The sequence below is a fragment of the Lithobates pipiens genome, unplaced genomic scaffold (assembly GCF_037356315.1).
Source record: "Lithobates pipiens isolate NorthernLeopardFrog02 unplaced genomic scaffold, aLitPip1_a1.2 Scaffold_13, whole genome shotgun sequence".
Lineage (NCBI taxonomy): Eukaryota > Metazoa > Chordata > Amphibia > Anura > Ranidae > Lithobates > Lithobates pipiens.
In genome coordinates this window covers 302,501,798-302,529,419 of record NW_027507718.1, presented here as the reverse complement: position 1 = coordinate 302,529,419, position 27,622 = coordinate 302,501,798, and the positions used below count along the sequence as shown (strand labels likewise).

The 27,622-nt window shown below is 41.5% G+C and overlaps 2 protein-coding genes across 2 annotated transcripts in view; one reads left to right on the top strand and one right to left on the bottom strand.

Annotated features, from left to right (window-relative positions):
* On the top strand, window positions 1-27,622 carry NUDT6 (nudix hydrolase 6). The gene is made up of 5 exons (XM_077476868.1): window positions 1-261; window positions 4,052-4,255; window positions 14,339-14,394; window positions 22,277-22,331; window positions 24,111-27,622. Exons 1-5 carry the CDS (start codon window positions 78-80, stop codon window positions 24,506-24,508), a joined length of 897 nt encoding a protein of 298 aa, XP_077332994.1. The 5' UTR covers window positions 1-77; the 3' UTR covers window positions 24,509-27,622.
* The window catches only part of FGF2 (fibroblast growth factor 2), an 87,856-nt gene continuing 79,207 nt past the window's right edge, over window positions 18,974-27,622 (bottom strand). The window contains exon 3 of the mRNA XM_077476869.1: window positions 18,974-25,005. Within this exon, the coding sequence (XP_077332995.1) occupies window positions 24,820-25,005 (186 nt within the window). The 3' untranslated portion in view covers window positions 18,974-24,819. The remainder of the gene's footprint in view (window positions 25,006-27,622) is intronic.

Genomic DNA, 27,622 nt, shown 5'->3' with positions numbered 1-27,622 from the left:
TCACATGACTGTCCCAGTGGTTATACAATTCTACTTTGTGTAGTGGGAGGTTACTATAGTTGTGTAAGGAGGGCGGTATGCTGCGGTGCGGAGCGCTGTGGGTTTTCGGTACCGTGTGTCGGTACGCCAGCAGGGTGCCCGCTCGTGCTGTCAGCACTGAGCCCTGGCCCCGGGGGACGGTGGACAGATTCGGGGGTGTCAGTGTCCGGCTGCTCCCCACACAGCACGGAGACGAGGCTATGTTCAGGAGCTGGCTACGGGGCAAGTGTTGTGTGGGCGGTGCTGGGAGGGAGGGGGAGGGGCTCTGTGCATTGAAGCCAATAAAATCATCCAGTGCCATGTGTTGTGCTTTAGTTCCTCTCAGGAGAATGGACAGCCTGCTTCTCCTAGTCCAGTGCCTCTCAACCCTGTCCTCAAGTACCCCTCACAGGCCATGTTTGCAGGATTTCCTTCATCTTGGCTTGGTATTTTGGGCAGCTATTTTATCTAAGAGAAATGCCCAAAACATGTCCTGTTGAGGGTACTTGAGGACAAGGTTTAGAACCACTGTCCTAGGGCAACCACCTAAGCCTGGGCGCAGCTGTGATGTCACCTAACGGGACTAGTGTGTAACCTGATAGTGGCTGACTGCTTCTGTCTGAGGCTTCTCACATAGGTGTATTCACTAGAAGTTTGTAGAGAGAGGCATTGGCACTATTCCGGCATATGTCAGATCTTAAAGTGGTTGTAAACCCTAGAGAAAAAAAAAAACGCTGCAAAACAAAGGCATAATGAGCATACTAGCTCATTATGAAATACCTGAGATAGAAGCCCCCGCAGCGTTCCCGGCACACTGCTCTAGCCAGCGACATCGCTCCCGGAGTTATCTCCGGGTATCCCAGGCTCTGGTGATGTTATTGGCCAGAGCCGTGATGACATCACTCCTGTGCATGGGAGCCGCCATTATCGACACATCGGCTGAAGAAATGGCACTTTCAGGTCCGCTTCTTCGGTGCACATGTGCCAATGTTGTCGGCACATGCTAATACAGGGGATGTCTCCTAAACCTGCACGGTTCCTGGGTAGTTACAGGTAAGCCTTATTATAGGCTTACCTGTAGTCAAAAGTGGTCTATAAGGGTTTACAACCACTTTAATTCATACAATGATGTGATTAGCAAAAGAAAACTTTGAGGGCCTATTTGCACTAACATATATTTATTTATATATATTTATATTCATCCCTTTAAACCTGAACACATATTAGTTACACATTTAAACTCACTTGGTGCCTTATCTGCAATTAATTAGCCGCAGAACCTGTGTAATTCATATGTGTTTGTGTTTAAAGGGATGAGGTGGCAACCTTAATTATATTACATGTGCTATTACATTGTTGTTCATATTAAATGATACATCAATGCATGAGGCATCACCCCTGCATTTCCATGCATTGCAATACAGAAGTTAGATTTTTGGAAAAATTTTTAGAGCTTTAATTTCAGTGGGAAGTGGTGGTCACCGGGACAGGAAATAAGGGGAGTGGTGGTCACTAGCACAGGAAATAAGGGGAGCGGTGGTCACCAGGACAGAAAATAAGGGGAGCGGTGGTCACCAGGACAAAAATAAGGGGAGTGGTGGTCACCAGGATAAAAATAAGGGGAGTGGTGGTCACCAGGACAGGAAATAAGGGAAGCAGTGGTCACCAGGAAAGGAAATCAGGGGAGCAGTGGTCACCAGGACAGGAAATAAGGGGAACAGTTGTCACCAGGACAAGAAATAAGGGGAGCGGTGGTTACCAGGACAGGAAATAAGGGGATCGGTGGTCACTTGGATGAAAAATAAGGGGAGCGGTGGTCACCAGGACAAGAAATAAGGGCAGCAGTGGTCATCAGGACAGGAAATAAGGGGAACGGTGGTCACTTGGATGAAAAATAAGGGGAGCAGTGGTCATCAGCACAGGAAAGAAGGAGAGCATTGGTCACCAGGACAGGAAATAAGGAGAGCGTGGGTCACTAGGACAGAAAATGAGGGGAGCGGTGGTCACTAGGACAAGAAATAAGGGGAACAGTTGTCACTAGGACAGTAAAAAAAAAAAGGGGGAGCTGTGGTCACTTGGACATGAAAAAAGGGGAGCACTGGTCACCAGGACAGGAATAAAGGGGAGCTGTGGTCACCAGGACAGGAAATAAGGGGAGCTATGGTCACCAGGGCAGGATATAAGGGGAGTGTTGGTCACCAGGATAGGCAATAAGGGGAGCGGTGGTCACAAGGACAGGATATAAGGGCAGCGGTGGTCACTAGTACAGGAAATAAGGGGAGTGGTTGTCACTTGGACAGGAAATAAAGGGATCGGTGGTCATCAGGACAGGAAATAAGGGGAAGCGGTGGTCACTAGGACAAGAAATAATGGGAACAGTTGGTACTGGGACAGTAAAAAGAAAAGGGGGAGCTGTGGTCACTTGGACAGGAAAAAAAGGGAGAGCTGATCACTAGGACAGGAATAAAGGGGAGTGGTGGTCATCAGGACAGGAATTAAGGGGAGCAGTTGTCACCAGGATAGGATATAAGGGGAGCAGTGGTCACTAGGACAGGAAATAAGGAGAGTGTTGGTCACTAGGACAGGAAATAAGGGGAGCGGCGGTCATTAGGACAGGAAATAAGGGAAGCTGTGGTCACTAGGACAAGAAATAAGGGGAGCAGTTGTCACCAGGACAGTAAAAAAAGGGGGAGCTGTGGTCACCTGGACATGAAAAAGGGGAGCGCTGGTCACTAGGACAGGAATTAAGGGGAGCAGTGGTCATCGGGACAGAAAATAAGGGGAGCGGTGGTCACCAGGACAGGAAATAAGGGGAGCGGTGGTCACCAGGACAGGATATAAGGGGAGCGGTTGTCACTGGGACAGTAAAAAAAAAGGGGAGCTGTGGTCACTTGGACAGGAAAAAATTGGAGTGCTGGTCACAGGACAGGAAATAAGGGGAATGATGGTCACTAGGATGAGAAATAAGGGGAGTGGTGGTAACTAGTACAGGAAATAAGGGGAGTAGTTGTCACTAGGACAGGAAATAAGAAGCGCAGTAGTCACATGGACAGGAAATAAGAGGAATGGTGGTCACTCGGACAGGAAATAAGGGAAGTAAGGCACGGAGTAATAATCCTACAAAGGTTCTAACTCTTCTTTATTTTATGGAAACAGTTGCAGAGATCTCATAGACTGCAGATAAAAAGTCAGGAAGAACCCCTGCCTCTCATCTCCTTCTAAGGATTAAAAAAACAAAATGCTGTTTTACTCACTTAAAGGTTCATTCACACTATCAGTTGAGGAGCAGTAAAATTGCACTGTTGAGCTGCATTTTTACCACCCCCCAACTGCTCTCCCTTTGGCTGCAGAGGCAGCGGCCAGGGGTGTACACATACTGCAGCGGTGAAGCTATATGGCGCTTTTACGACTAATTCAAGTGAATGGGGCATCTCTGCAAGTGACTTGCAACCGCGTGCAATGCACAGGGTTGTGGCATGCAGGGTTCAAGAGGTTAAAATAGGCAGCCTTGTAGAATGATCTCTGAAAAACATTCCAAATGCAGATCGCTCTTCAGGGATCAAAGCAAGTGTGAGCAAGCCCTTAGACTCATACTCAAATCATGTGATGTTCCAATTCTCTGCTCTTCTATATATATCAGGCAGAATACTTTTTTAGGTGTCCATGTCACTGCCTGCATAACGCGGACACTTTCTATTGGCTGTCCAGCATTGGAGTCCTGAAGAGAAGGCCACATCCGTAGCACTTGATTAGTGGTCAAATGATTAGTGGTCTCTGCACCGAAAATGGTGCTAGACATTGAACATTTTACATTTGGATTTATCAAGTCGAATTGTGGTCACAAACGGGTTAACACTCATCTCATTTTCTCAACTGCCCAAAAGGCTGCTTAAAAATATATATACAGGCTTGCTGTAATGTTAGCATTATGTAGAGTGACTCCTAAAGGACAAAGATGATCATATTCAGAAATCTACCAGTAACTTGGAGAACATAACAGTCATTTAATCCCTGTGTCTTGTATTCACTGTAGATGCTGTTCAGAGATGGAAGGAAGAAGGCAGGATTGCAGTATGGCTGCACATTCCAATCACTTTAAGTGGATTGATAACCTACGCTGCCTTGGAAGGATTTCAGTTCCATCATGCAGAAAATGACACATCTACATTGACTATTTGGTTAAAAGAAGGTCCAAACCGGCTCCCTGGGTATGCCACGCACCAAGTGGGTGTTGCAGGTTAGTCAGTGTTTTATTCATTATCAAAAGATTTCCACGCTGTTTAGCAAATGGGAGGTATTGAGCACATGAGGGCTTGTTCACACCAGCAGTAGTGTAGTACTGTGAAGATAGCGGTGCTGATGTGCTGTAATGATGCATTGCAGTGTTTACATTTTCTTTGCAGCTTATTGCAACTTTATTGAAATATCACAAAATGACATTTCATTTATCTTAATGCAATGTAGTGTAGTGTGTTGCAACATGCTGTGGTTAAAAAAGTAGAGTATGTCCTACTTTTTTTTAGAGTGCAGTGGTGTGAACTGAATTCTAAGGCAAATTTCCTTGTCTGTGTATTGGGCTGTGCTGGGCAGCTGTTGTGAAAGGGCCCTGAGGCTGTGTTTATTTATTTGTTTACTACAGGTACCTTGAAAAAGTATTCATACCCATTGAAATGTTCCACATTTTTATTGTTATGTTACAACAAAAAAGTAAATATATTTTATTGGGATTTTATGTGATAAGCCAACACAAAGTGGCATAATTGTGAAGTGGAAGGATAATGATAAATGATTTTCAATTGTTTTTTTACAAATAAATATGTGAAAAGTGTGACGTGCATTTGTATTCAGCCCCTCTGAGTCAATACTTTGTAGAACCACCTTTTTGCTGCAATTACAGCTGTAAGTCTTTTTTGGGATGTCTCTACCAGCTTTGCACATCTAGAGAGTGACATGTTTGCCCATTCTTCTTTGCAAAATAGTTCAAGCTCTGTCAGATTGGATGGAGAGCGTCTGTGAACAGCAATTTTCAAGTCTTGCCACAGATTCTCAATTTTATTTAGGTCTGGACTTTGACTGGGCTATTCTAACACATGAATATGCTTTGATCTAAACCATTCCATTGTAGCTCTGGCTGTATGTTTAGGGTCATGGTCCTGCTGGATGGTGAACCTCCGCCCCAGTCTCAAGTCTTTTACAGACTCTAACAGGTTTTCTTCTAAGATTGCCCTGTATTTGGCTCCATCCATCTTCCCATCACCTCTGACCAGCTTCCCTGTCCCTTCTGAAGTAAAGCATCCTCACAACATGATGCTGCCACCGCCATGTTTCACAGTGGGCATGGTGTATTCAGGGTGATGTGCAGTGTTCATTTTCCACCACACATAGTGTCCCCTACATGGCTTCTCGTAAACTGCAAACGGGACTTCTTATGGCTTTCTTTCAACAATGACTTTCTTCTTGCCATTCTTCCATAGAGGCCAGATTTGTGGAGTGCAAAAATAATAGTAGTCCTGTGGACAGATTCTCCTCACCTGAGCTGTGGATCTTTGCAGCTCCTCCTGAGTTACCATGGGCCTCTTGGCTACTTCTCTGAATAAGGCTCTCCATGCCCCGCCTGTCAGTTTAGGTGGACGGCCATGTCTTGGTGGGTTTGTAGTTGTGCCATACTCTTTTCATTTTCAGATAATGGATTGAACAGTGCTCCGTGAGATGTTCAAAGCTTGGGATATTCTTTTATAACTAACCCTGCTTTAAACGTCTCCACAACTTTATCCGTGTCCTGTCTGGTGTGTACATTGGCCTTAATGATGCTGTTTGCTTACAAACCTATGAGGGCTTCACAGAACAGCTGTATTTATACTGAGATTAAATTATACACAGGCAGACTCTATTTACTAATTAGGTGACTTCTGAAGGCAATTGGTTCCATTGAATTTTAGTTAGGGGTATCAGAGTAAAGGGGGCTGAATACAAATGTACACCACACTTTTCAGATATTTATTTGTAAACAATCTTGAAAACGATTTATCATTTTCCTTCCATTGCACAATTATGTACCACTTTGATTTGGTCTATCACATAAAATCCCCCCCAAAAATACATTTACATTTTTGGTTGTAACATGACAAAATGTTGAAAATTTAAAGGGGTATGAATACTTTTTCAAGGCACTGTATACAGTGGGGATCGGAAGTTTGGGCACCCCAGGTAAAAATGTGTATTAATGTGCATAACGAAGCCAAGGAAAGATGGAAAAATCTCCAAATGGCATCAAATTACAGATTAGACATTCTTATAATATGTAAAAAAAAGTTAGATTTTATTTCCATCATTTACACTTTCAAAATTACAGAAAACAAAAAAATGGTGTCTGCAAAAGTTTGGGCACCCTGCAGAGTTAATATCTTGTACTGCCCCCTTTGGCAAGCATCACAGCTTGTAAATGCTTTTTGTAGCCAGCCAAGAGTCTTTCAATTCTTGTTTGAGGTATCTTTGCCCATTCTTCCTTACAAAAGTGTTCCAGTTCTTTGAGATTTCTGGGCTGTCTGTCACGCACTGCTCTTTTAAGGTCTATCCATAGATTTTCAATAATGTTGAGGTCAGGAGATTGTGAAGGCCATGGCAAAACCTTCAGTTTACGCCTCTTGATGTAATCCCCCGTGGATTTTGAGGTGTGTTTAGGATCATTATCCATTTGTAGAAGCCATCCTCTCTTTAACTTCAACTTTTTCACAGATGGCATCAAGATATCCATCCAAAATTTGCTGAAATTTTATCGAATCCATTTTTCCTTCTACTCGTGAAATGTTCCCTGTGCCCCTGGCTGCAATACAATACAAAGTTATATTTTAACCTCATCGGTCCACAGAACTTGTTTCCAAAATGTCTCAGGCTTGTCTATATGTTCATTTGCAAAGTTCAAAAGCTGATTTTTGTGGTTAGGACATAGAAGAGGTTTTCTTCTGATGACTCTTCCATGAAGACCATATTTGTACAAGTATCTCTGTATAGAGGAATAGTGTACCACAACTCCAGTGTCTGCCAGATCTTTCTGGAGGGATCATGTAGTCAAACGTGGGTTTTGAATTGCTTTTCTCACAATCCTGCGAGCTGTTCTGTCTGATATTTTTTTGGTCTTCCAGATCTTGCTTTAACTTCCAGAGGATATTGACATCTGAAAACGCTTTGCTATCTTCTTATAGCCTTCTCCAGCTTTGTGAGCGTCAACTATTTTCAGTTTCAGTTTTCTAGACAATTGCTTAGAAGAACCCATGGTGTTGATTGTTGGGGCAAGGTCAGATGAGTCTGGCCATTTAAAACCTTTGAGAATGACATCACCTGGTCTTCCCAGACGATGACTGAGAACAATCCATGACACGGGCAGGTGTCCACTTTGCAAAAGGGGCAGTGCATGCTATAAATTCTGCAGGGTGCCCAAACTTTTGCAGAGGCCATTTTTTTGTTTTCTGTAATATTGAAAGTGTAAATGATGGAAATAAAATCTAACTTTTTTAACATATTATAAGAATTTAACATATATTTAACATATTATAAGAATGTCTAATCTGTAATTTGATGCCATTTGGAGATTTTTCCATCTTTCCTTGGCTTCGGTATGCACATTAATACACATTTTTACCTGGGGTGCCCAAACTTTCGATCCCCACTGTATAGCACCAAAAATTTACACAGCACTTTGCATATATTTTGTACATTCACATCAGTCCCTGCCCTCAAGGAGCTTACAATCCAAGGTTACCAACTCAATCTCAACTCAGCTCAGCTCAAGTTTAATTGGCTGCTGTCTAAGATTGACCATACACGGTTCAAGATTCGAAGCGCTAATGGGCAGGCTGAATGTACCAAGTTGATTGATCGATCAACTTGGGTACAACAAGCCTGCTGGATTCTCTTATGATTATCGCTAGCGGCTGCTATAGCCGCTAGCAATTATCACTGTCTTTTCCCAGCTAGGGCGGCTTCCCCTGCCCGCCACCCTACCGGAAGCTGACAATCACTTGGCAGGAGGAGTTCCCCTGTCAGCGTTGTCTGTGTTGATGGGGGAATCGTGCACATTTCTTTCCTGCAGCCTATGGTTGCAGGAAAGAAATTGGCAACCGTGTATGGCCGGCCTTAATTGGGCCTAGTATGTGTATGTATGAATGTGAGTTAAGCCTCGTACGCACACCACTGACAGCTCAGGTCAAACCCGCTGTACTAACAATCCAATGTTAGTACCGCGATCTCCTTTGCTGTGCTATTGTGTTCTGACCCCCCCCCCACATGCCAGAATACTCCGGTCAGTGTTCTCAGCCATTGGTGCCTGTTGGCAGACCTTTTTCATCCATGAGCCTTTGACAGAAACCAGCCAGCTTCTGCCAGACCGGCTCCCATACACACAAATTCCAACATTTGGCCTGTGTGTACTAGGCTTTAGGTACCTTGGATTGTAAGCTACTTGAGGTAAGGGACTGATGTGTGTGCACAATGTAAAGCTCTGCATAAATGCTTTATTGAGTTATTTTGTTTATTACAGGTACTTATATATCGCCTTTACATATATATTGTACATTCACATCAGTCCCTGCCCTCAAGGAGCATACAGTCCAAGATTCCTAACTCACATTCATACATATACTAGGGCCAATTTTGACAGGAGACAACCAACCAGCATGTTTTTGGAGTGTGGAAGGAAACTGGAGTACCTGGGGGAAATCCGCGCAGGCATAGGGGAACATGCAAACTCCAGGCAGGTAGTGTCATGGTTGGCATGCGTACCAACAACCCCAGTGCTGCCAGGTGGAACTGGTAACCACATGTTGCATCACATTTGCACAGGACAGTGTAACAGATGACAACGCTGCCAGTGACTGTTTTATCCATGTGGGTATGCTGCAAGCAGGCTAGAGATTGGTTTTATGGGGACCCCATTACCCAATATGTGATCATTATATCTTTCCTAATATTGCTCCTGCTCAGGCAACTGTCTTATCAGCAGACCTATGTATATTGGGTGACATGTTTCATGATGATTCCCTGCCCCTGTTTCCTGTTCTTGGGCGTAATTGTGGGTGCAGTAGAAAGAGTCATGAGCAGAAACACATCAGGCTGGTTGAAGACATTGGTTTTACGATAATCGCTCCCATCAGACTAAGACCCCTTTCACACGGGACGGATCAACCCCGTGATGATCCGCTCGCTCAGTGGGGATCGCTCCGTTGTCCCCGCTGAGCCGGCGGCGGACATGGCGGTCCCGGCACACTGTGCAGGGACCGCCCTGTCAGCTCTCCGCTCTCCTCTATGGGGGATCGGATGAGCACGGCCCGTCTGTCCGTGTTCATCCGATCCGCTCTGCAGACGGATAGAAAAATAGGATTTTCCTCCGTCTGCAGAATCGGACAATTGCGGAGGCGGACAATAGCGGGTGTCTGCGGATGTTCATCCGCAGACACCCACTATCCCATAGGGATGCATGTATGTCCGTATTTCATCCGCAAACGGATGGATGAAATACGGACATACGGTCCGCATGTGTGAAAGGGGTCTTATCAGTCTGATGTGTTTACATCAACAAAAGAGCGCAGAGAACTACACAGGGGCGGTAAGGGGACTGGTCACTGTGCAGCAAATGATATCCGAAAAGTGTGTGATCCCGGGGTAAGAAATTATTCTACTTTAGTTAAATTGGATTATAAAAGGGGATATGGCTGTTTAGGTTGGGATTATGGTTCAGTACAAGGCACCAATGTACAGTACAACAATGGCTATACATTGTGTCATTTTAATTTTTACCTAAAGATGAGCTTAAAAGCATTTCCAAACACTATGTAAAATGTAATAATGTAACAATGTAAAAATGATCAAACCTAAACTTCAACTTTAATTCTATGCTGTGCACCATCCTATGATGCTGTAGTGTGTGTGCGTATACGGATGCATTAGACATGTACAGTATGCCAGTAATGAGCAAACCAGTTTGAAAGGCAGAGCTATGCATGCAGAAATGTTCCATCTGCAAAGAACCATTCATCCCTGAAACATAAGTGTCTGTTTTCCTGAACTCTGATTCTCTGCAGATCCACATGTACCGGTATATAATCGGGAGAATCAAAAAGTGATGAATCAGTGTATCTTCAGATTCTGTCACCCTATTCCTAAAAACATAAAGCAGACTGTAGTAACACTTTGGCAGATCATAGATGGTGCAATTTTCTTTGCCTCAATTGCAACCTGTATTTTGGCAGGTTGATTTAGGACCATAAGGTGAAAGGATAGTAGCAGTAGGGATTAAGCTAACAAGGCAGGTAGGTCCAGAAAACAAATGCAAGGACAGAACTATTAGCTGTTCAACAGGCAGACTGTCTTCTGATCCATCCTTAAATGTCAAGTTGGACTAGGATAGTGGTCTTTGCTGACGCCCTGGTGGAGGGGCAAAACGCTCCGACGTACTTCTGGTTCACGCTAAACCATTGACGCAATTTTCGCCTCCGTGGAACGCACGCTAACCAGCGGCAGACTCAGATGATTTCTAACTGATGCCTGTTTTTGACAGCTATCCTGTAAGTGGCACCTAGTTTGCGCTTTTCATTTTCTCCAAGCGATATTTCACTGAGTTCCCTCTCTGTTTCCCCATCTATGGAGTATGGCAAATCTTCTTCTATTTCTTCTGGGGGAACCTCTGAGCAACTATTCCACATACCCCAGATCTTTAGATCACAGCTTTATCGACCCCAGACTGCAAAGCTGAGGCTCCATTCATTTTGGTGAGTGGGGTCACCGAAGGGAGAGTGTGGCACTTAACGTTTTCCAAGTTTGGAGCACCGTTGCACTTTATTTAATGTATTTTATGAGCACCAAGCACTTTATAGCGTGTGTGTATTATATGTTTACAATTTGGATTCATATAGCACTAATTATCATGTCATTGAATTGTTCAGAGTAATATACTTTCTGCCAGCGCTGTTAATTTTCTTTTTCACTTTTTTAGAGCAGTGGTCACCAACCTTACGGACCACAAAACGAACAATTTTGAATCTCGCAGACCACTAACATCAATTTTACAATTTTACATGCCTCATACACACAATGCTCCGGTTCTGACCTAACTGTATAAAACATAGCATGCTAGCATAGCTATATATGTCATTTAATGTTAATAGTGTAACTGAAGTGCCTACAGGACATGCGGCAACATGGCTCGGCTGCGCGAATCGCCGTTATCTTACGCTGCTTCCTTTTTTGGCCCCTGCTCGCCCACAGAGCCAATGCGAGTGCCCGGCGGTTGCGATCACCGCCAGGCTCCGCGATCGCTCGGGGCACACCGGGATCTGTGTGTGTAAACTCTGAGAGAAGAGACAGATCGTCTGTTCATACAGAGTATGAATAGCGATCTGTCATCTCCCCTACACAGTCCCCTCCCCCCTTCAGTTAGAACACACCTAGGGAACACAATTAACCCCTTGATCGCCCCCTGGTTTTAACCCCTTCCCTGCCAGTGACATTTTTACAGTAATCAATGCATTTTATAGCACTGATTGCTGTATAAATGCCAATGGTCCCAAAAATGTGTCAAAATTGTCCGACGTGTCCGCCATAATGTCGCAGTCTCGATAAAAATCGCAGATCGCCGCCATTACTAGTAAAAAAAAAATGTTTTGAATAAAAATGCCATAAAACTATCCCCTATTTTGTAGACTCTATAACTTTTGCGCAAACCAATCAATATACACTTATTGTGATTTTTTTTTTTTTTTTACCAAAAATATATAGAAGAATACATATCATCCTAAACTGAGGAAGAAAACAGTTTTTTTTGGGGGATATTTATTATAGCAAAAAGTAAAAAATATTGCTTTTTTTTTTTTTTCAAAATTGTCGCTTTTTTTGTTTAAAATGGAAAAAGGACGTCAATTTTGTTTGGGTGCAACGCCGCACAACATTGCAATTGTCAGTTAAATCGATGCAGTGCCGAATCGCAAAAAATTGCTCTGGTCAGTAAGGAGGTAAAATCTTCCGGGGCTGAAGAAGTTAATCAGTGTTGTAAGCTGATTCATAAGGCTTGCTTCAAAGATATGGTTAATGGAATTCTTTGTGGGTTCTAATATAACACCAAGTGATAAAAAAAAAAAAATAGTTTAAAAATAAGTAATTATTACTTTTGTTAAAAAAAAAAAAAATAAGTAATTATTATATTAGATGTGATTTTATATATTTTTTATTTGTTATCAAATATTTTTTTCATTGAAAAAAAGAAACATTACAGAACTGTTTTTGTTGTTATAGATTTTGACCAGCAGAGGGCAGCACATTAGGATATTATGGTTGACATTAAGGAAGACATGTTACTACATGTTTCTTTTCTAGTGATAAACTGACTGGTAACCCAATTTGTCATAAATCACTTTTATATTGAGGTAAAAAAAACATATATTAAAAAGTTATTTTTTAGTAAATATAACATAAAAAGCAAGCAAGATGAAATCCTTGTTTTGATTGAACTTGAACTCTAGGCAGATATAAAAGGCCCAAGCTGATGCAGCTCTATAATTATTGTTACATGATAATTCAGATTTTTCATTGCAAGCAGTGTAAGTACCTGTGTTTGACTTGGTATGAATCTCATTGTCAGTACATTGCTATTGTACAGCAGAGCTCAATGAGGTGGAGGAAGAAGCAGCACAAGGAGCCAGCCAGTTCTGTTGCAGTGCAAAATGCATGCTGATAGGGGGAGAGAGCAGATCGACATATAAAAAAGTTAATCACTGTGCTGCTTCTCATTTCTGTCCAGATGGTCCTGAAAGTAAAAGTGAAATTGCAGCAGGGAAAAATTAGATTAGATAGGGCTGTGCTATGTGGAAGAGCTTTATAAATCTCAGGACTGGATGGACAGAAATACAAATATTTGGCAGGTAAACCAGTACCTATATGTAGAACCCTCCTAGGTTGGTTGCTAAGATAATAGGTAAATTTAAAGGGGTTGTAAAGGTTCGTTTTAAAAAAAAATGCTCCTCTTCTGGGTTTCTCCAGCGGCGCTCCTGGCTCCTCCCCACATTGAGTGTCCACATAGGAGACCCGCATTCCAAGGGGGCACCCTTGCGGATGTGCTCCTGAATCCTGCTGCTTGCGTCCATTGACACAGACAGCAGTAGTGGGAGCCAATAGTTGCTGCTGCTATCAATCTATCCAATGAGGACCAAGACAGCGGTTGAAGCTGTTGGGCTTGTTCTCATCGCTGGAAAGATCAGGTTCAGGTAAGTAAAAGGGGGGCACTGGGGGGCTGCTGCATTACAGAAGCTTTTTCATCTTAATGCATAGAATGCATTAAAGTGAAAAACCTCGAGGGTTTCATTATTTTTGGCTCCTCTGTAATCATTGGAGCAGCTATTGATTTTTCTGGGCTGTTTTAGATCTCACAGGCTTTAGGTTTGATTGCTTCCTCCTGCATTCTGGGGGCTTCCAGAACATAGAGGGTCAGAAAAGTCAAATGGGCAGCTTGAATATTTATTGTGCTGCAGGCAATCCCTGGGAAGGTGTGTCCAGTAGGTGGCTGAGGGAAACATAAATAGTCTGGAGTCTGGTGCAGACATGTTCTTGTCCTGCTGGAAAAGTTCCCAGTCCTAATTAATTTTGGAGCTAACTGTGCAATTTCACTGAATGATCTGGTGTGAAGAACTCACTGAAGCATGCCTGGTGGAGGCTGGAAGGCGTGTAGCTGCTCTGGGACATTGTGAGTACCGAGTTGAGCCCAGGATCCTAGTGACTGTGTTCTCTTCTACTTTTGAGGTGCCAGCAGTAGATTTCTCTGAGGCAGCTCATACATGGTCCCTGTCCTGGCCTTCCCCTTTGTTCCTGGTTTCCTCCTGTTACAAGCCAGAATTTTTTTGGAGTATCCCGTACCACCCAACCTCTCTCCCAATAAGTTCTACAAGCAATCGTAAAAGACAACCCCATACTGTTTCTTGGAGCCAAAGTGAGTGGACTGTTGCTTCAGTGATTGGTAGCCTGTGCACTGTTTGAGGAAGAACCAATTAAAATCAGCCGCCCCTACGGGGTAGTGGTACACATATATGTATTTGATCTGTGTAGTTATGTTAAGTTCTCTATTTATATGTGCAGGCATGTATAATGAAGATTAATTAAAAGAACTTCAACTGTAGTTGATTTTGTGAGGAAAATACCATTCAGTGTTCCACAACTGGTATTTCCTGTATTGCTTTAAAAATGTTAAAGTACTGTAAAAATACTCATTGTACAAAGTATTGTATAAGTTTGATCTGTACCTGGTACCTGACTTTAGTATGTGAACTGTGATCTCTTTCAGGCGCTGTTTTAGATGAGGATACTGGGAAAGTACTTGTTGTACAGGACAAAAACAAGGTAAGCTTAATTATTTGAAAAAGTCCAAACTTTCTAATACTAAGGGCATAAAAAGCATAGCATGAACATTCCACACATAGTTCTCATTGGTTATAAACAATGATCTTAACTACTTGCCGACCAGCCGCTGTAGTGCAGCTGCCCCTCAGAGCCCCCCTTTTACTTACCTGAACCCACACCAGCTCCAGCCACTATCTCGGATACTTATTGGATAGATTGATAGCAGCGGGGGGGGCCGAGTCCTGCTGTCTGTGGCAGTGGACCCACCAGTAGGACTGTGGAGCATGCCCGCCTGGAACAATGGAAAGCGGCTCTCCATGGGGTCACTTGAGAAGATGCACCAGGAGTGCCCGCTGAGGGACCCCAGACCCCAGAAGAGGAAGATCGGGGCCCACTCTGTGTGATACCCTTGCACAGAGCAGGTAAGTATAACATGTTTGCTATTTAAAAAAAAAAAAAAAACCTTTACAACCCTTTTAAGAAGCACAATGCAAGATCAACATATAAGGTCTGTGCCCCTTATTGTTAGGTGTGAATTGTACTTTAAAAAAAGGGAAACGTTTGATTTTAGACTTACCTTACTCCTCACTCTTGCATCGTTAGACATGATGTCTCCATCCCTCCTAGAAGATTTCTGGGCAATGCAGAGCAGGCGAGTTCTCACGAGAAGACACTCCAGTCAATTGCAGAAACAACTTTCTGTGACATTTTGGCTGTTCTGTATTCCCCCAGATCTCCTTGGAAGGATGAGGCTGCCCCTAAATACCTCAGGGAAAACATAGACATAAGGTACCTTTCACACTTACTAACAGCAGGTGATTTTTAAAGAGGAAAGGGGTCTGGACAATGTAAGTGAACCATGTACATTACTGCAAGGTCCAATTTAAATGTATGTGTTAGGTTTCTTAATGTGTTACTAAACCCAGGACCCTGCATTCACTATATCTGGTCTTCCACAGTACACAGAAGATGGAAATGCAATAGTTTTAGTAAATATAAACTACTAAATACCTTTTCTCATCAGGAATTAGAGCAGTCTTGTGACTTCTATCATCTGGTTAAAGCTTCTAGCAGGAGTTTTCATTCTCCCATGATTGTCCTATGAGGATGCAGGACCCCTGACCCTCTGTCTGGACAGTGCTGATTGACCCTGTGCTCATTACATGCACTCTCCTAAGAAAAATAAAAAAACTCTCTAGCAATACACACCAAACGCATATGCAGCTTGCCCCCTAGCTTCTGTACTATCAGGAGATATATTGGGGGCAGTAAAAGAAGGGGAGGATCAAGGAAGACAGGATTAGCCTCCATCATGCACAGCTCTCATTATTGCCTCCATCATGCACAGATCTGCTCTGTGCTCTCCCCTCTCCCTCTCTGCCTGTCAGCTCTGTGTCAGGGCCCAGCTGCTGAAAAACCTTAGAGATTATCAGGCAATCCCCTGTCTTCCATAATGCTAAGTGTCCTGTATATGAGCCTTATTAAAAAAAAGCTGTTCTATACCTTATTTGCTAGCGCCGCTCAGCGATCACGTGTCTGGTCGCCTCTCTCCTTCTCCCCTCCTGCCGACTGACATCAGTGGGGGATTTTCTGCCCCTCCCATTCTAGCTGTCAGATCGGGAGAGGGGAGAGCTGGCCAGTGACGTGAGTGCCGAGCGACGCCAGCAAATAAGGTATAGAACAGCAGTTTTTTAATAAGGCACATTTACAGGACACTTAGCATTATATAAGACAGTTGCCTGATAATCACTAAGTGGGTTTACAACCACTTTAAACAAAACATTAATCACTCTGTTATTCAAAGAGCAATTTTATTTTGAAGACCAGTACTTGGTTCAGTCCTCTGCTGATTCATTGCCTCCTTATTGGTCTAGCAATGTGATGGAAAGACGGTCAGACCTAGAGAGTCAATGGAGGTGGAAGGAGGAGAAACAGCCAGTAACCAGGATATGGTGTCCCTATCAGAAGTCCCCTGTTTTAGGGGTTGAGGGGCACTGTTGCAGCAGCTGCACTTTGCCGATTTCTTTGCAAAATCTAAAAATAAGTTATTCTAATCAAGGGACGGGGATAAGGGGGATTCATTGCTCATGCTATATTAATTGTGTGTAATGGCTGCTTTGGTATCTAGATCCAGAATACAAAGAAGGGTGCTATCAGCTTCATTTCCTGCAGAAGGTCCAAGGTTTTATAGAACATTATTTCTTCTTTCACACCAATTCCAAAAAGCAGACACATATGCATCGCTTTTCGTTTACATATTTGCTGGTCTCTGTATTTTGCTCGGAGCTTTCTTTCAGCCATGACAATGCAAACATCATTTTCTCATTGAAATTTTGTATGCCTCATTGCATAGTTTATGAGGGCTGGTAATATCTTGCTTGGCTTGTGTGTTTTATAATAACAGACACAATTTTGTTAACTTTTATAGTGTTTGAAGGGATGCAGCATTCCAGAAAATATATACTTTTGTTTTGTGTAAGCAGCTCAGTGTAAATCCTTTAGCCGGGCCCCAAGTCTTTTCTGGCCATTATTCATGATGAGCACTACACTTGGCAGTGACTAGAAAGAAGTTCTTTTGTCTTGCAGACTAAATTAAGTCATGATAAAAATTAGTCTTGGAAACTAATCTACAGAATTTGTTATTGCTTGTTTCAGTTGTTCCATTTTCTTATTTAATACCAGTATGTCATTAACACATAAATATAAAAAAAATCTATTCTGTCTTTCTGCTAATTTTACTGTACATTTTCATAGGGTTTCTCAGAACTAAGGTAACAGAATTAAAGAGTATTTATAATGTAGGTACTTCTATACCTAAAGCATGTAAACATAGGGGTACTTTCATAATGTGCATTTGAACAAGCTATGGGAGCAAATATTCCTTCCCGAAAAAATATGCAGACTAAAAAGCAATGTTATCCATCGCTGCTCAACCCAATCCAGCCTATGTGGTAAACGTGTGTAAGATGGCCTCAGCCTTGCACCATCCCACAAGCCATACCTTCTGACGTGTTTGACCGGGGCTTAGTCATAGAGCACCAGTGGGCAGGGCGATCTTTCTAAGTTTGCTATACACTACTGGATGGGGATATTTTCAGCCAGCACCCCATCTCTGGGTACCAGCGGGACTGTATACATTGTCCTTGTTTGCTTAGAGTAGCACTACATGTATTAGCAGGTCACAGCAATGTTATTGAAGTATATTACACATTTTGAGTTTTTTTTTTTTTTTTTTTTAAGTTAGCAGTTAAAGTGTTACTAAACCCAGGACGCTGCATTCACTATATCTGGTCTCCCGCAGTACACAGAACATGAAAATGCAATAATTTTAGTAAATATAAACTGCTGAATACTTTTTCTCAGCGGTATATAGCAATCATGAGACTTCTATCAGTGCCTGGTTAAAGCTTGTAGGAGGAGTTTTCATACTGCACTGTCTGTCCTATCAAGATCCCCTGACCCTCTGTCTGGACAGTGCTGATTGGCCCTGTGCTGATTGCATGCACTCTCCCAAGAAAAAAAAAACTCTCTAGCAAAACACATCGAACTGAGCATGTGCAACCTGACTCCAGTAACTATCTTATCCGGACATGTTTTGGGGGCAATGCAAGAATGGGAGGATCTGCGCATACAGGATCAAACAGCCCTTTTACACAATGCAGAGCCCCTTAGGTTCCACAGTGAGTATAACAAGCATGCTTTGCTGCATATACAGACTAATTTTACTGTTGTGTGTTTAGTAACACTTTAAAGTGCTATAGCCGCTAACAGTAATCACTGTCTTCTTCCGGCGGGGATGGCTTCCCACGTGGGCATAAGACAATTGTTGATTCCCCTGCCAACACTGTCTGTACGATGGGGGAACTGTGCAAAATTCATTCCTGCATCCCATGGTTGCAGGGAAAGAAATTTGCAACATGTATGGCCAGCCTCAGATGCTCTTTTTATACACAATCATGTTACTGACCTGTTGCCAATTAACCTAATTAGTTGAAAAAAAAAATTTCAGCTCTTCCTTGTAAGTGCCAGCTTTTTGTTGCCATGTCCCAACTGTATTGACACGTGTTGCTGCCAACAATTTCAAAATGACCTTATTTTTTTTCGTAAAATGCTACATTTTCCCAGTTTAAACATTTAACATTAAACATTTAACATTAACAATAAACATTACAGTTTCTATGTAGATTTTACACAGTGTCCCAGCTTTTTGGGAATTGGGGTTGTATATACCTGTTGCCTAGTGATATGTTGTTAACAGATGATGGAATGTGACAGAAAATGCTGCTGGAGCTTGAAATACTCGGCCTGAAAAATACCGTTTGCTTTTGCTCAATCCATTGCTGATTCATCACTTTGCATTTATCCTCTCTCTGCAATCTCTGCTGGTTGGCATGTTTGATGAGTGCACAGAAGGAGCTGATATGTGTGCGTAAAAAAGTGACTTAATTGTAACTGCCAGTTAAGCAAAGCATTGCTCACAGTGGACCCAGAAAAGAAGCAATGCATACAGGGAGAAATAAAGCCACAGGTCCCTTAAACCTTCAATGGGTCAGGAGGAGAAAAAAAAATCAAAAACAAATGAGATTTCCAAATGCTGTCTTAGGTTTTTATTATATACAGTACAGCATACAGTATTAACAATAATATATAATAGAATAAATTTTAACATTGATTGATTTGGTTGTCAGTATCTATAAAGTTATCTGTGTGTGTACTCTTCTTATTTTTCTTATAAAAGACAAAAAAGAAAAAAGAAAGAATAGCAAAACAATACATATTTAAATAAAACACAATGTAGCTATACTGTATTAAATATTTAAAATGTTAAAAAGAAAACACTGTAATCAGTGCACTAAAGAACAATACTACAAATCCACATTCTTCAAATGATTAGATATGTGATTTTGATAAAATTATATGCAATACAAGGCACATATACCCCTTTTTATATAGCAGCTTCTAAAAGATTTCCATATTTATAAAAATCACATTTATATGAGTGGTACAGCTGATTGTGATACATAAGTTTAACTAGGACCTATTCACACCTCCATAACCTGGTACCACATGCATTACTGTGTGTACCACCTACACTGTAGCACACTGCAACACACAGTAGTGCATGGCATTAGAAAAAAAAAGTGTCATGCATGACTTTAGGTACGTTATGGTGCATTAGCAGGGCATTCATTTCGAATAGGCTGCCTGAATGTAACATATATTATGGAAAGACATTAACGCACCACAGAGATGTAAATGGACCCTTAAAGAGCTTGAAAAAACATATGTTGAGTGTAGACGTGCATTTAGCAAGATGGTTCCTTCCACCAAATTCTGTTTAGCTGTTAGCCTTCTGCTAGGTGAAGAGGCTGGCAGGAAAGGCAAATAAAAACGAACAGAATTGCTTTTTTAAACAAGGCCTGATGCTCCAAGCCATAGGCAATGACTGCTTTGCTGACCTTGTACAGATTGAGCTATATAGCACAACATACTCTTTCTATGATTCACCAGGGAACGTTCCTTGAGCATTAGGAAAAGTGTCCTATTTTAACAGCTGTGCCTACAGGGATTAAAAGAGAAATATGGACTTTAAAAGAAAAACATTTAGGTTTGCCTAGGTGCATGCAGCATCGATCCAATATTCTGTCTCCCGCCTGCTCTGCCCTTTAGCGCTTACTGGAGTGCTGGGCTGTGTAGGGGGCGGAAGGGACTGGCTCAGGCTCTCAGCGGATCAGCCGGTGCCGATCAAGGCTACTGGGTGGATCCTAACCATATGGTCAGGATCTTTTCAGAGCCTGAACCGGCTGAGTGATGTCAGCTGACAGTGGACTTTAGCTCGTTGTTGGCTGAAAACAAGTCACAGGGGTGCAGAACGAACTGCACTCCTGCAACCTACAAGAGAAGTACAGCCAAAATAGCTTTGGCTATACGTCCCCTTCTAACACAGCATACAAACACAAATGCAGTTACTGTACAGTACTGCAGTTGATAATGCTTTGGCAAACTTATCTGTGTAATTCGAATTAAAGCTTTGATCTAATGTGGAGTATTATGTTAATCAAAATAGATATGGAGATTATATACCTAATTATATCAGTATATATTCCCTTTCATAAGACTAGCAGCATTATAAATCTCCAGTTGCCTGTCAGCCTGTGCACCAGTTTTACATCTTCAGATTTTACGGTACAAATTTGAGATGTCCTGCTTTTGTTTTGTTTTTTTGTTTTTTTATTATTTCTTTTTATTAAAGGTTTAAAGTATATAGGTACAAAACAAAGCCTTTGGCCATTCCCCTGCTTGCAAACGCATAAAACATTACAGTACTATCATCTTATCTAGTAACAAAACCACAACATTCCATACATACACTTTTCTCAGTTATCCTTGTATAAATGTAATACTAGGATTAATGGAATACAAGGAGATTCCTGTTCCCTCTCAACCTTCAGGATGATATGGCAGGAAAGTCCTGCTTTTGTTTAAATGTCAGGATAGCGTTCTAGCAATAGTTGTAACACATAAATATGTTAAAATAAAATTATGAGCACAGCAGTCATATAATTTTCCAAATATAAAGCTTTGAAATGAACCTGCCGCATTATGACTATTAGGGTGCCGGGGATATGTTCAAAGTATGCTCCCTTTCCTCTCCACAGGCATTTCTCCAAAATTTCTAATACAGTCTTACTATCCATTACATCAGGGAACTTTTGCCAAATCCACTAACTTTTGCCAAATCCAGCAAGCTATCAGACTGAGAAAAGTGTGTATGTCTGTGGGTCGTAACCAACTGTCACAGCCCCCACCTAAGTTTTCTTGGAGGGCTGGTTAGATTTTTCTTCTAGTCAATTTTGTAAATGTCTGGTGCCAGGTATGTCTGCTGAGTGCTCTTCCTGCCTTTTCCATAGATACAAGCATGAACGCAAATGTGTGTGTGCCACAATTTGTAGAAAGATCATTTGACTGTTGGATGGTGCATAATACAGCAGCTGAATTGTTAATGTTTAGTTTATACAGTGTCTTGCATTGGAAGACAACACCAGTGGCAGTGGCCAATGTGAACCTAGCTGCGCTTTGCTAATGTTATTTGCTTATCTTCTGGGGATTCTGCTAAGGCCAATAACTTGGTTGTTAGGTGGCATGTACTGCAATTTCTTTTTTTTCTTTTTTTTTAGTAAATCCATGCTTGCGGAGCCGTTTGGTTTAGCTTTTGTTCTGTGTCGCTTTCTTGTATGAATTTGTATACAAATGTATAAATACACAATAACTATAATGTACTTTTTGTTGTGCTTTAGTCAAGCTTCTGCTATCATTTGTACAGTAATATTATACATCTTTAATGGTCCCCTCTGACCTCCTGGCCAGTGTGAATATTAACAGTAACCTCTGCATTATTGCCAGTAGTAAATTTAAAGTGTATTGTCCATCTATTAAATACCACTTGACATACATTATTTCTAGTTGTTCCTAATATACTGCTAGCCACATCTGTAGTTAGACAAGCTAGCCTGTGTATAATATAACATTTTTAAATGAAATATGCCATGACAGAACTCTTAAGGCTGCCAATGCCAACCTCAAATTGTAAAAAAATACTATGTGCTTTATTATTATTATACAGGATTTATATAGCGCCAACAGTTTACGCAGCGCTTTATCAAGTTGATACTGTTGCTTCACTGCTTTTACTTGACTTTACTCTGACTTTTGTGGTCTATGTACTTGCTCTGGGCTGCTGAGGTTTTTTTTGTTTTTTTTAACAAAGTTGCATATAGCCCCTACCTACTACAGGGGTTTATACTGTATGTTAATACATGCCAGATTCCATTTAAAGGACACCTGAATGTAACCTACAGCACTAAGTGTTCTTGTATTCCAGACTCTAAATGCATGGAAATTTCCAGGGGGGTTATCTGATCCAGGAGAAGATATTGGTTGGTATATGTTTGTTTTCTCTTTTATAACATGCATGAGTCGTTTTTTTTGTTTTTTTTTGTGCTAGTGCTGTTTGCATATTTTAGTCACATGGGACAGGGTGCTGAAGTGACAACGCTCTAAAACTTCCCACATATTGTAATTTTCATGAGCACACCTTTACATGAAGAAAATTGGAAGATCTTTAATAATAAATTAGAAGGGATCACACACCTAAGATTTGTATACATCTTTTTGAAAGACATAGGCCCCTTTTACACGGGCATCATCCGTTCTGTCACATTTTTTTCAAATTAAAAAGATTCAGTTTATATCAGTTCAGTTTAAATCAGCTTCCATCCATTTTCACATCTGCCCATTGGCATCTTTCACAATTATGACTCATCCCTTCTATCAATGAGGTATTCTCCACTGACAGCCGAACTTAAACACAAGAGCCAACATTTAAAAAATAAAGAAAAAGCGTGCAGGTTTTCCCCTAATTCATACTGGGCCCTTCGGAACTCATATGGATTTTGGGAGGACTTCACAGCAGCATTTAAAAAAAAAATGGAATGAGGTTCCCTCCCCCCAATCTATTCCAGGTCTTCATGTCTGGCATAGATTGGGCTGGGGGGGCTCATGCAAAAAAATAAAATTACGTAAGGTCCCTCCCAAAATCCATACGAGACCATTATATGAGCATGCAGCAGGCCAGGAAAGGGGGGGGGGGGCTACCAGGCCACATGCCCTCAACATCAGGGGTATTAATGAGGACAAGGGCCCTCTCCCCACAATCCCGGCATGGTGGTTGTGAGGGTGACTTATCAAAATCTGAAAGCTTCCTTTAACATAGTACCCCTACTCTTTCACCAAGAAAAGTCAAATGTAAATAAAAACACAGCTTTTGACAAGTCTTTTATAAACAAACAAAAAAATGTCTCCCAATGCACATCCTTTGTTAATCTTGTTGTCCAGAGATGTAGGTCCACATCAGTCACGATGAATGAGTGCTGCTGAGAAAACCGCCCACCGAACACAACCACACGGAATGACAGCTCCGCTCCCCCCCCATGCTAAAGTAAATAAAGGGGCACCATCAGATGACCTCGCCCCCTTATGACGTCCCAGCCATTAATGTCAACCTTTGTGTACATTTGTAGCTGGGGGGGAAAGTGGAGCTGTCGTGCCCCAGCAACAAACAGGAGCAGCCGGGTTTGGTGGCTGGCAGGTGTGTTTTGTGAGGTCGGCGGCCATCGCTCATCGTGATTGATGTGGACCATCATCCCCAGACAACGCGATTGATGAAAGGTTATAGGGACTTTTTTCTAATAAAGAACTTGTGTTGTGTTTTTATTTACATTTGGCTTTTCTTGGTGAATATGGTACTATGTTAAAGGGAGCTTCGAGATTCCAATATGTCACCTCCTTTACCCCCATAATGGGTATACCTCTCTGGGAAGAGGGGGGAGGGATGACGGAATGGACTTTCTGCAGACACTGTCACTTTGCCTCCAATGAGTAGATTGCAGTGTGTCTTTGGATGTAGGTAAGGTAATATTGTATAGTCCTTGTTCAGATTTTATATCGAAGCCCAAGGATTTCAGTGATCCCACAGATTTGTAAAATTGTTTCATGGAATGTATCGTATGTAGTTTGCGGTGTCATTCAATTGTAAAATTAAAGTATGACATATTTTGAATTGTACCTTGTCTTAACAGAATGCAATGGTTTCATTTATGACCTATAATTATATTAGAACATAAATTCATAGGGTTTTGTTTTACTTTACTCTGCAGGAGCCACAGCAGTTCGAGAAGTTCTGGAAGAGACTGGCATTAAGTCAGAGTTTAAGTCTCTCCTGAGCATAAGACAGCAGCATAATCACCCAGGGGCCTTTGGAAAGTCAGATATGTACATCATATGTCGTTTGAAGCCATTATCTTACAGCATTAACTTCTGCCCTCATGAGTGTCTGAGGTGTGAATGGATGAACCTGAAGGAGCTTGCCTACTCAAGTCATACTACACCCATCACCAGTAGAATCGCTAAGCTTTTACTATATGGCTATAAGGAAGGCTTTCACAATATTGACCTAACTGTGAGGACCCTCCCAGCCGTTTACTCAGGTTTATTCTACTCTCTGTACCACAAGGATTTACCAGATTCTTATGAAGTAAAACTTGATCTCAAGTAAGCTTCACATTGAAACAGTGTAAAAAAAAAAGAAATGATTATTATCATTTTTTTAAACCACTCTTTTGAACGCTTTTGGAATGGAAAATACCTCAGGACAATACTTGCATTGCTACGTACGTATGACATTTTACTTGGAAATATATTAAAACATGAATATATATAAAACTTTTTAAATTCTTAAACACTGGCACAATGGTGAATAGTATTAATACTTGATGTCACATTTATAAACTGGAAATATAGATTATAGTCTAACTTTTTAAAAAAAATTGAATTCCTATTTTTTATAAATGCAAATGTCCATCAAGATCAGCTTTTTGCTGACATAGGAAGAAATAGGATAGCTTTCTGTCCTAGCCCAGTTTGGGATCCATTTTTGTACTGCCCGGTTCTCTTTAGTGCCACGTACCAGTCACTGTATTTCCGAGACTGGTAAGTGTTGTAGTTGTTTGCTTCCAGACGCTCGAAGAAGAAGCATTCGTCAGTTATATACTTCTGAAATTAAAATCAAAGGAGAGAGTTACATTTAAAACATAATGCAATTCGTGCATTACATTACAATTCTTGCAGTACATGGGATTTTGTATGTTCAAATTCTTAATACAATGACCCTTAAGCCCAGTTCCAGCCACAACATGTTTTATCTTTTAGATTATTTCTGTATGTGTCCCTCATTATAGAAATTTCCCTTCGCACCCTGTGTGGTCACAAGGACATAAGTTGGGCTGCAAACTCACTGATTAGAAAGTTGAGAAGAATTAGAACATATTTAAAGTGGTCGCAAACCCTCTCCTATACGCAGTGAAGTGAACAGCCTCAGATGATACACAGAGATTAAACAAATCCTCCTACATACATTTTACTTCTCTGCTGTCTTCCTCTTTCTACATGCTTAGGAAAGTGCAGATCATATTAGAAATCTTTTTTCCTCTTCCAGCAGTGGGTGGGGAGTCTGGGCTTTCACTGTGTGAGAGCTGATTGGAGGAAAGGGACACCCCACCCCCCCCCCCCCCACTCCACCGGCAGAGAAACAAAGGAACTTGCAGAGCTGTAGTCTGAATAGAGAGGCTCCCTGTTTATCTCCCTCCCCGACATACATTTTCAGCTGCTGTTATCTCATGCGTTGGAGAACTTGTCAGAAGTGACTCTTGCAGATAACAGAGGAAAGGAGCACCAGAGAGAAATGGCACTTAGAGCTTTGGAGAGAGACAAGTAAACACTACAGGATATATGTGCTTAGGTCAAATTTTATGAATGGTGTTTACAACAACATTTACTTTTTAACACATAAATATACAGAATATATTTTACAGTATATGATATGAGCAAACCAAATTCAGCAGAGACTGTGCATCACCTGATCACAACTGCATATAGATATGTACAGAAAGCAGAGGTACAACATTAGTGAATGGCTAAGATTTTTGTTGCAGTGTCAGTGATCACCTTCAAACAGAGACAGGAACAGCAATAATAATCTGTTCACTTAATACATAAAAAAGAGTTTTCGCTGTGGTTAGGCTTTATAGTGGACCTGTACTAAAATATTAACAGTCTTGCTGGGATATAGAGAGATAGATCAATCTCCTTTTAGATTGTAAGCTCCATGAGAAGGGCCCTCCTAATCCTTCTGGTTGTAATTGTACTAGCTTCCTTTATATTTTAAAGCACTCTGCAATATATAAATCCTATATAACAAATAATAATATATAAAGAGTAATAGAAGGGCTTAAACTCTAACTTTTCTTGATGAAAATGCTAATTAGGTTACTTTCCATTCTAGTAACTTAAAGCGGGAGTTTTTTTTTAAAAGCCAGCAGCTACAAATACTGCAGCTGCTGACTTTTAAAATAAGGACACTTACCCGCCCAGCGCTCTCGATCGTCTCTCGGGTGCTGCCGCCGCCATCTTGGGTATGGGAATCAGGAAGTGGAGCCTTTCGGCTTCATTTCCCGGTTCCCTACTGCGCATGCGCGAGTCGCGCTGCGCAATAAGGATGGTCTCTGGGATCCATGTGTTTCCCAGCAGGCAGCGGGGGACCTTCAGAAAGGGGCGTAGATTCTGCGGAAAGGGGCGTAGCTTCTGCAGAATCTACGCCGGAAGTGGGTGCAGATACCTGTACTGTACAGGTACCTGCACCCCCCCCCCCGAAAGGTGCCAATTGTGGCGCCGGAGGGGGGGAGGGTTCTAATGAGCGGAAGTTCCACTTTAGGGTGGACCTCCGCTTTAACGCGTAGTCATTCACTTATGATCTTATGATCTCTTTTGAAGGAGGCGATCACAATTAAGATAAATTGATGCTCACCTAAATTAGAGATTATTTGAATGTTTTACTAAAAGCAAATAGGCTGTTCACATTTCAAGGTGATTTTTCCTTAGCTTAGTGAATGTGGATAAAATTTAAATAGCAAAGACTACCCAATCACATACAAAGGAAAAAAAAAAAAGAAGCACATACTGTATTTAGACAATCGAAGTCAGCAGCGTTTTACATCACTCACTCAGCTAAGGGATGATTTTCCTTGCAAAGTGAATAGACTATTTTACCGAATATGAATTCCTATGTAGCTAGGCCTTCATACATATGACTATCATTAGGAACGTGGTCAAATGAACATGCAATTTCCCTGCAGGCTACGTTTTGAAAAAGGTGCAAGTACGTTTTTCTGCAGGAAATGCAGGCACAGCAGCACATTGAAATGCATGGGCTGCCGTGCCTGCAGAAACGCGGTCTGCAGAAATGCATAGGTCCAATCATCTACTGTTTATATTATATATATTAATACAATTAAACATATTTGCCCATTACTGGATATGCTCATTCGTTTGATATAATTACTTTTTGTGCTTCACACATTTATAAACAACAATCACAGAAGACCAAAGCTAAATTTAATGTTAACTGGTAAGAAACTTCAGCACAGACAAGCCCAGTCATAAATTGTTTTTGCTTTGTATTGTACTAACCCATAATATGTTAATTGTAAAGATTTTTGAGCTGCTTAAGAGGCATCACATCAGAATATAATGTGCTGCTATATGCCAACACTATAAATGTAAAGCAGAAAATCATAATTTTTATTAATAAACAATAAAAAAACATTCAAAACAA

Excerpts from the sequence above, each read along its gene's own strand:
- NUDT6 (XM_077476868.1), top strand. The coding sequence starts at position 78 with ATGCTGCGGTGCGGAGCGCTGTGGGTTTTCGGTACCGTGTGTCGGTAC. Across the intron at positions 262-4,051 it reads GTTCAGGAGCTGGCTACGGG|ATGCTGTTCAGAGATGGAAG; the intron begins GCAAGTGTTGTG and ends TATTCACTGTAG. Across the intron at positions 22,332-24,110 it reads TGATCCAGGAGAAGATATTG|GAGCCACAGCAGTTCGAGAA; the intron begins GTTGGTATATGT and ends TTTACTCTGCAG.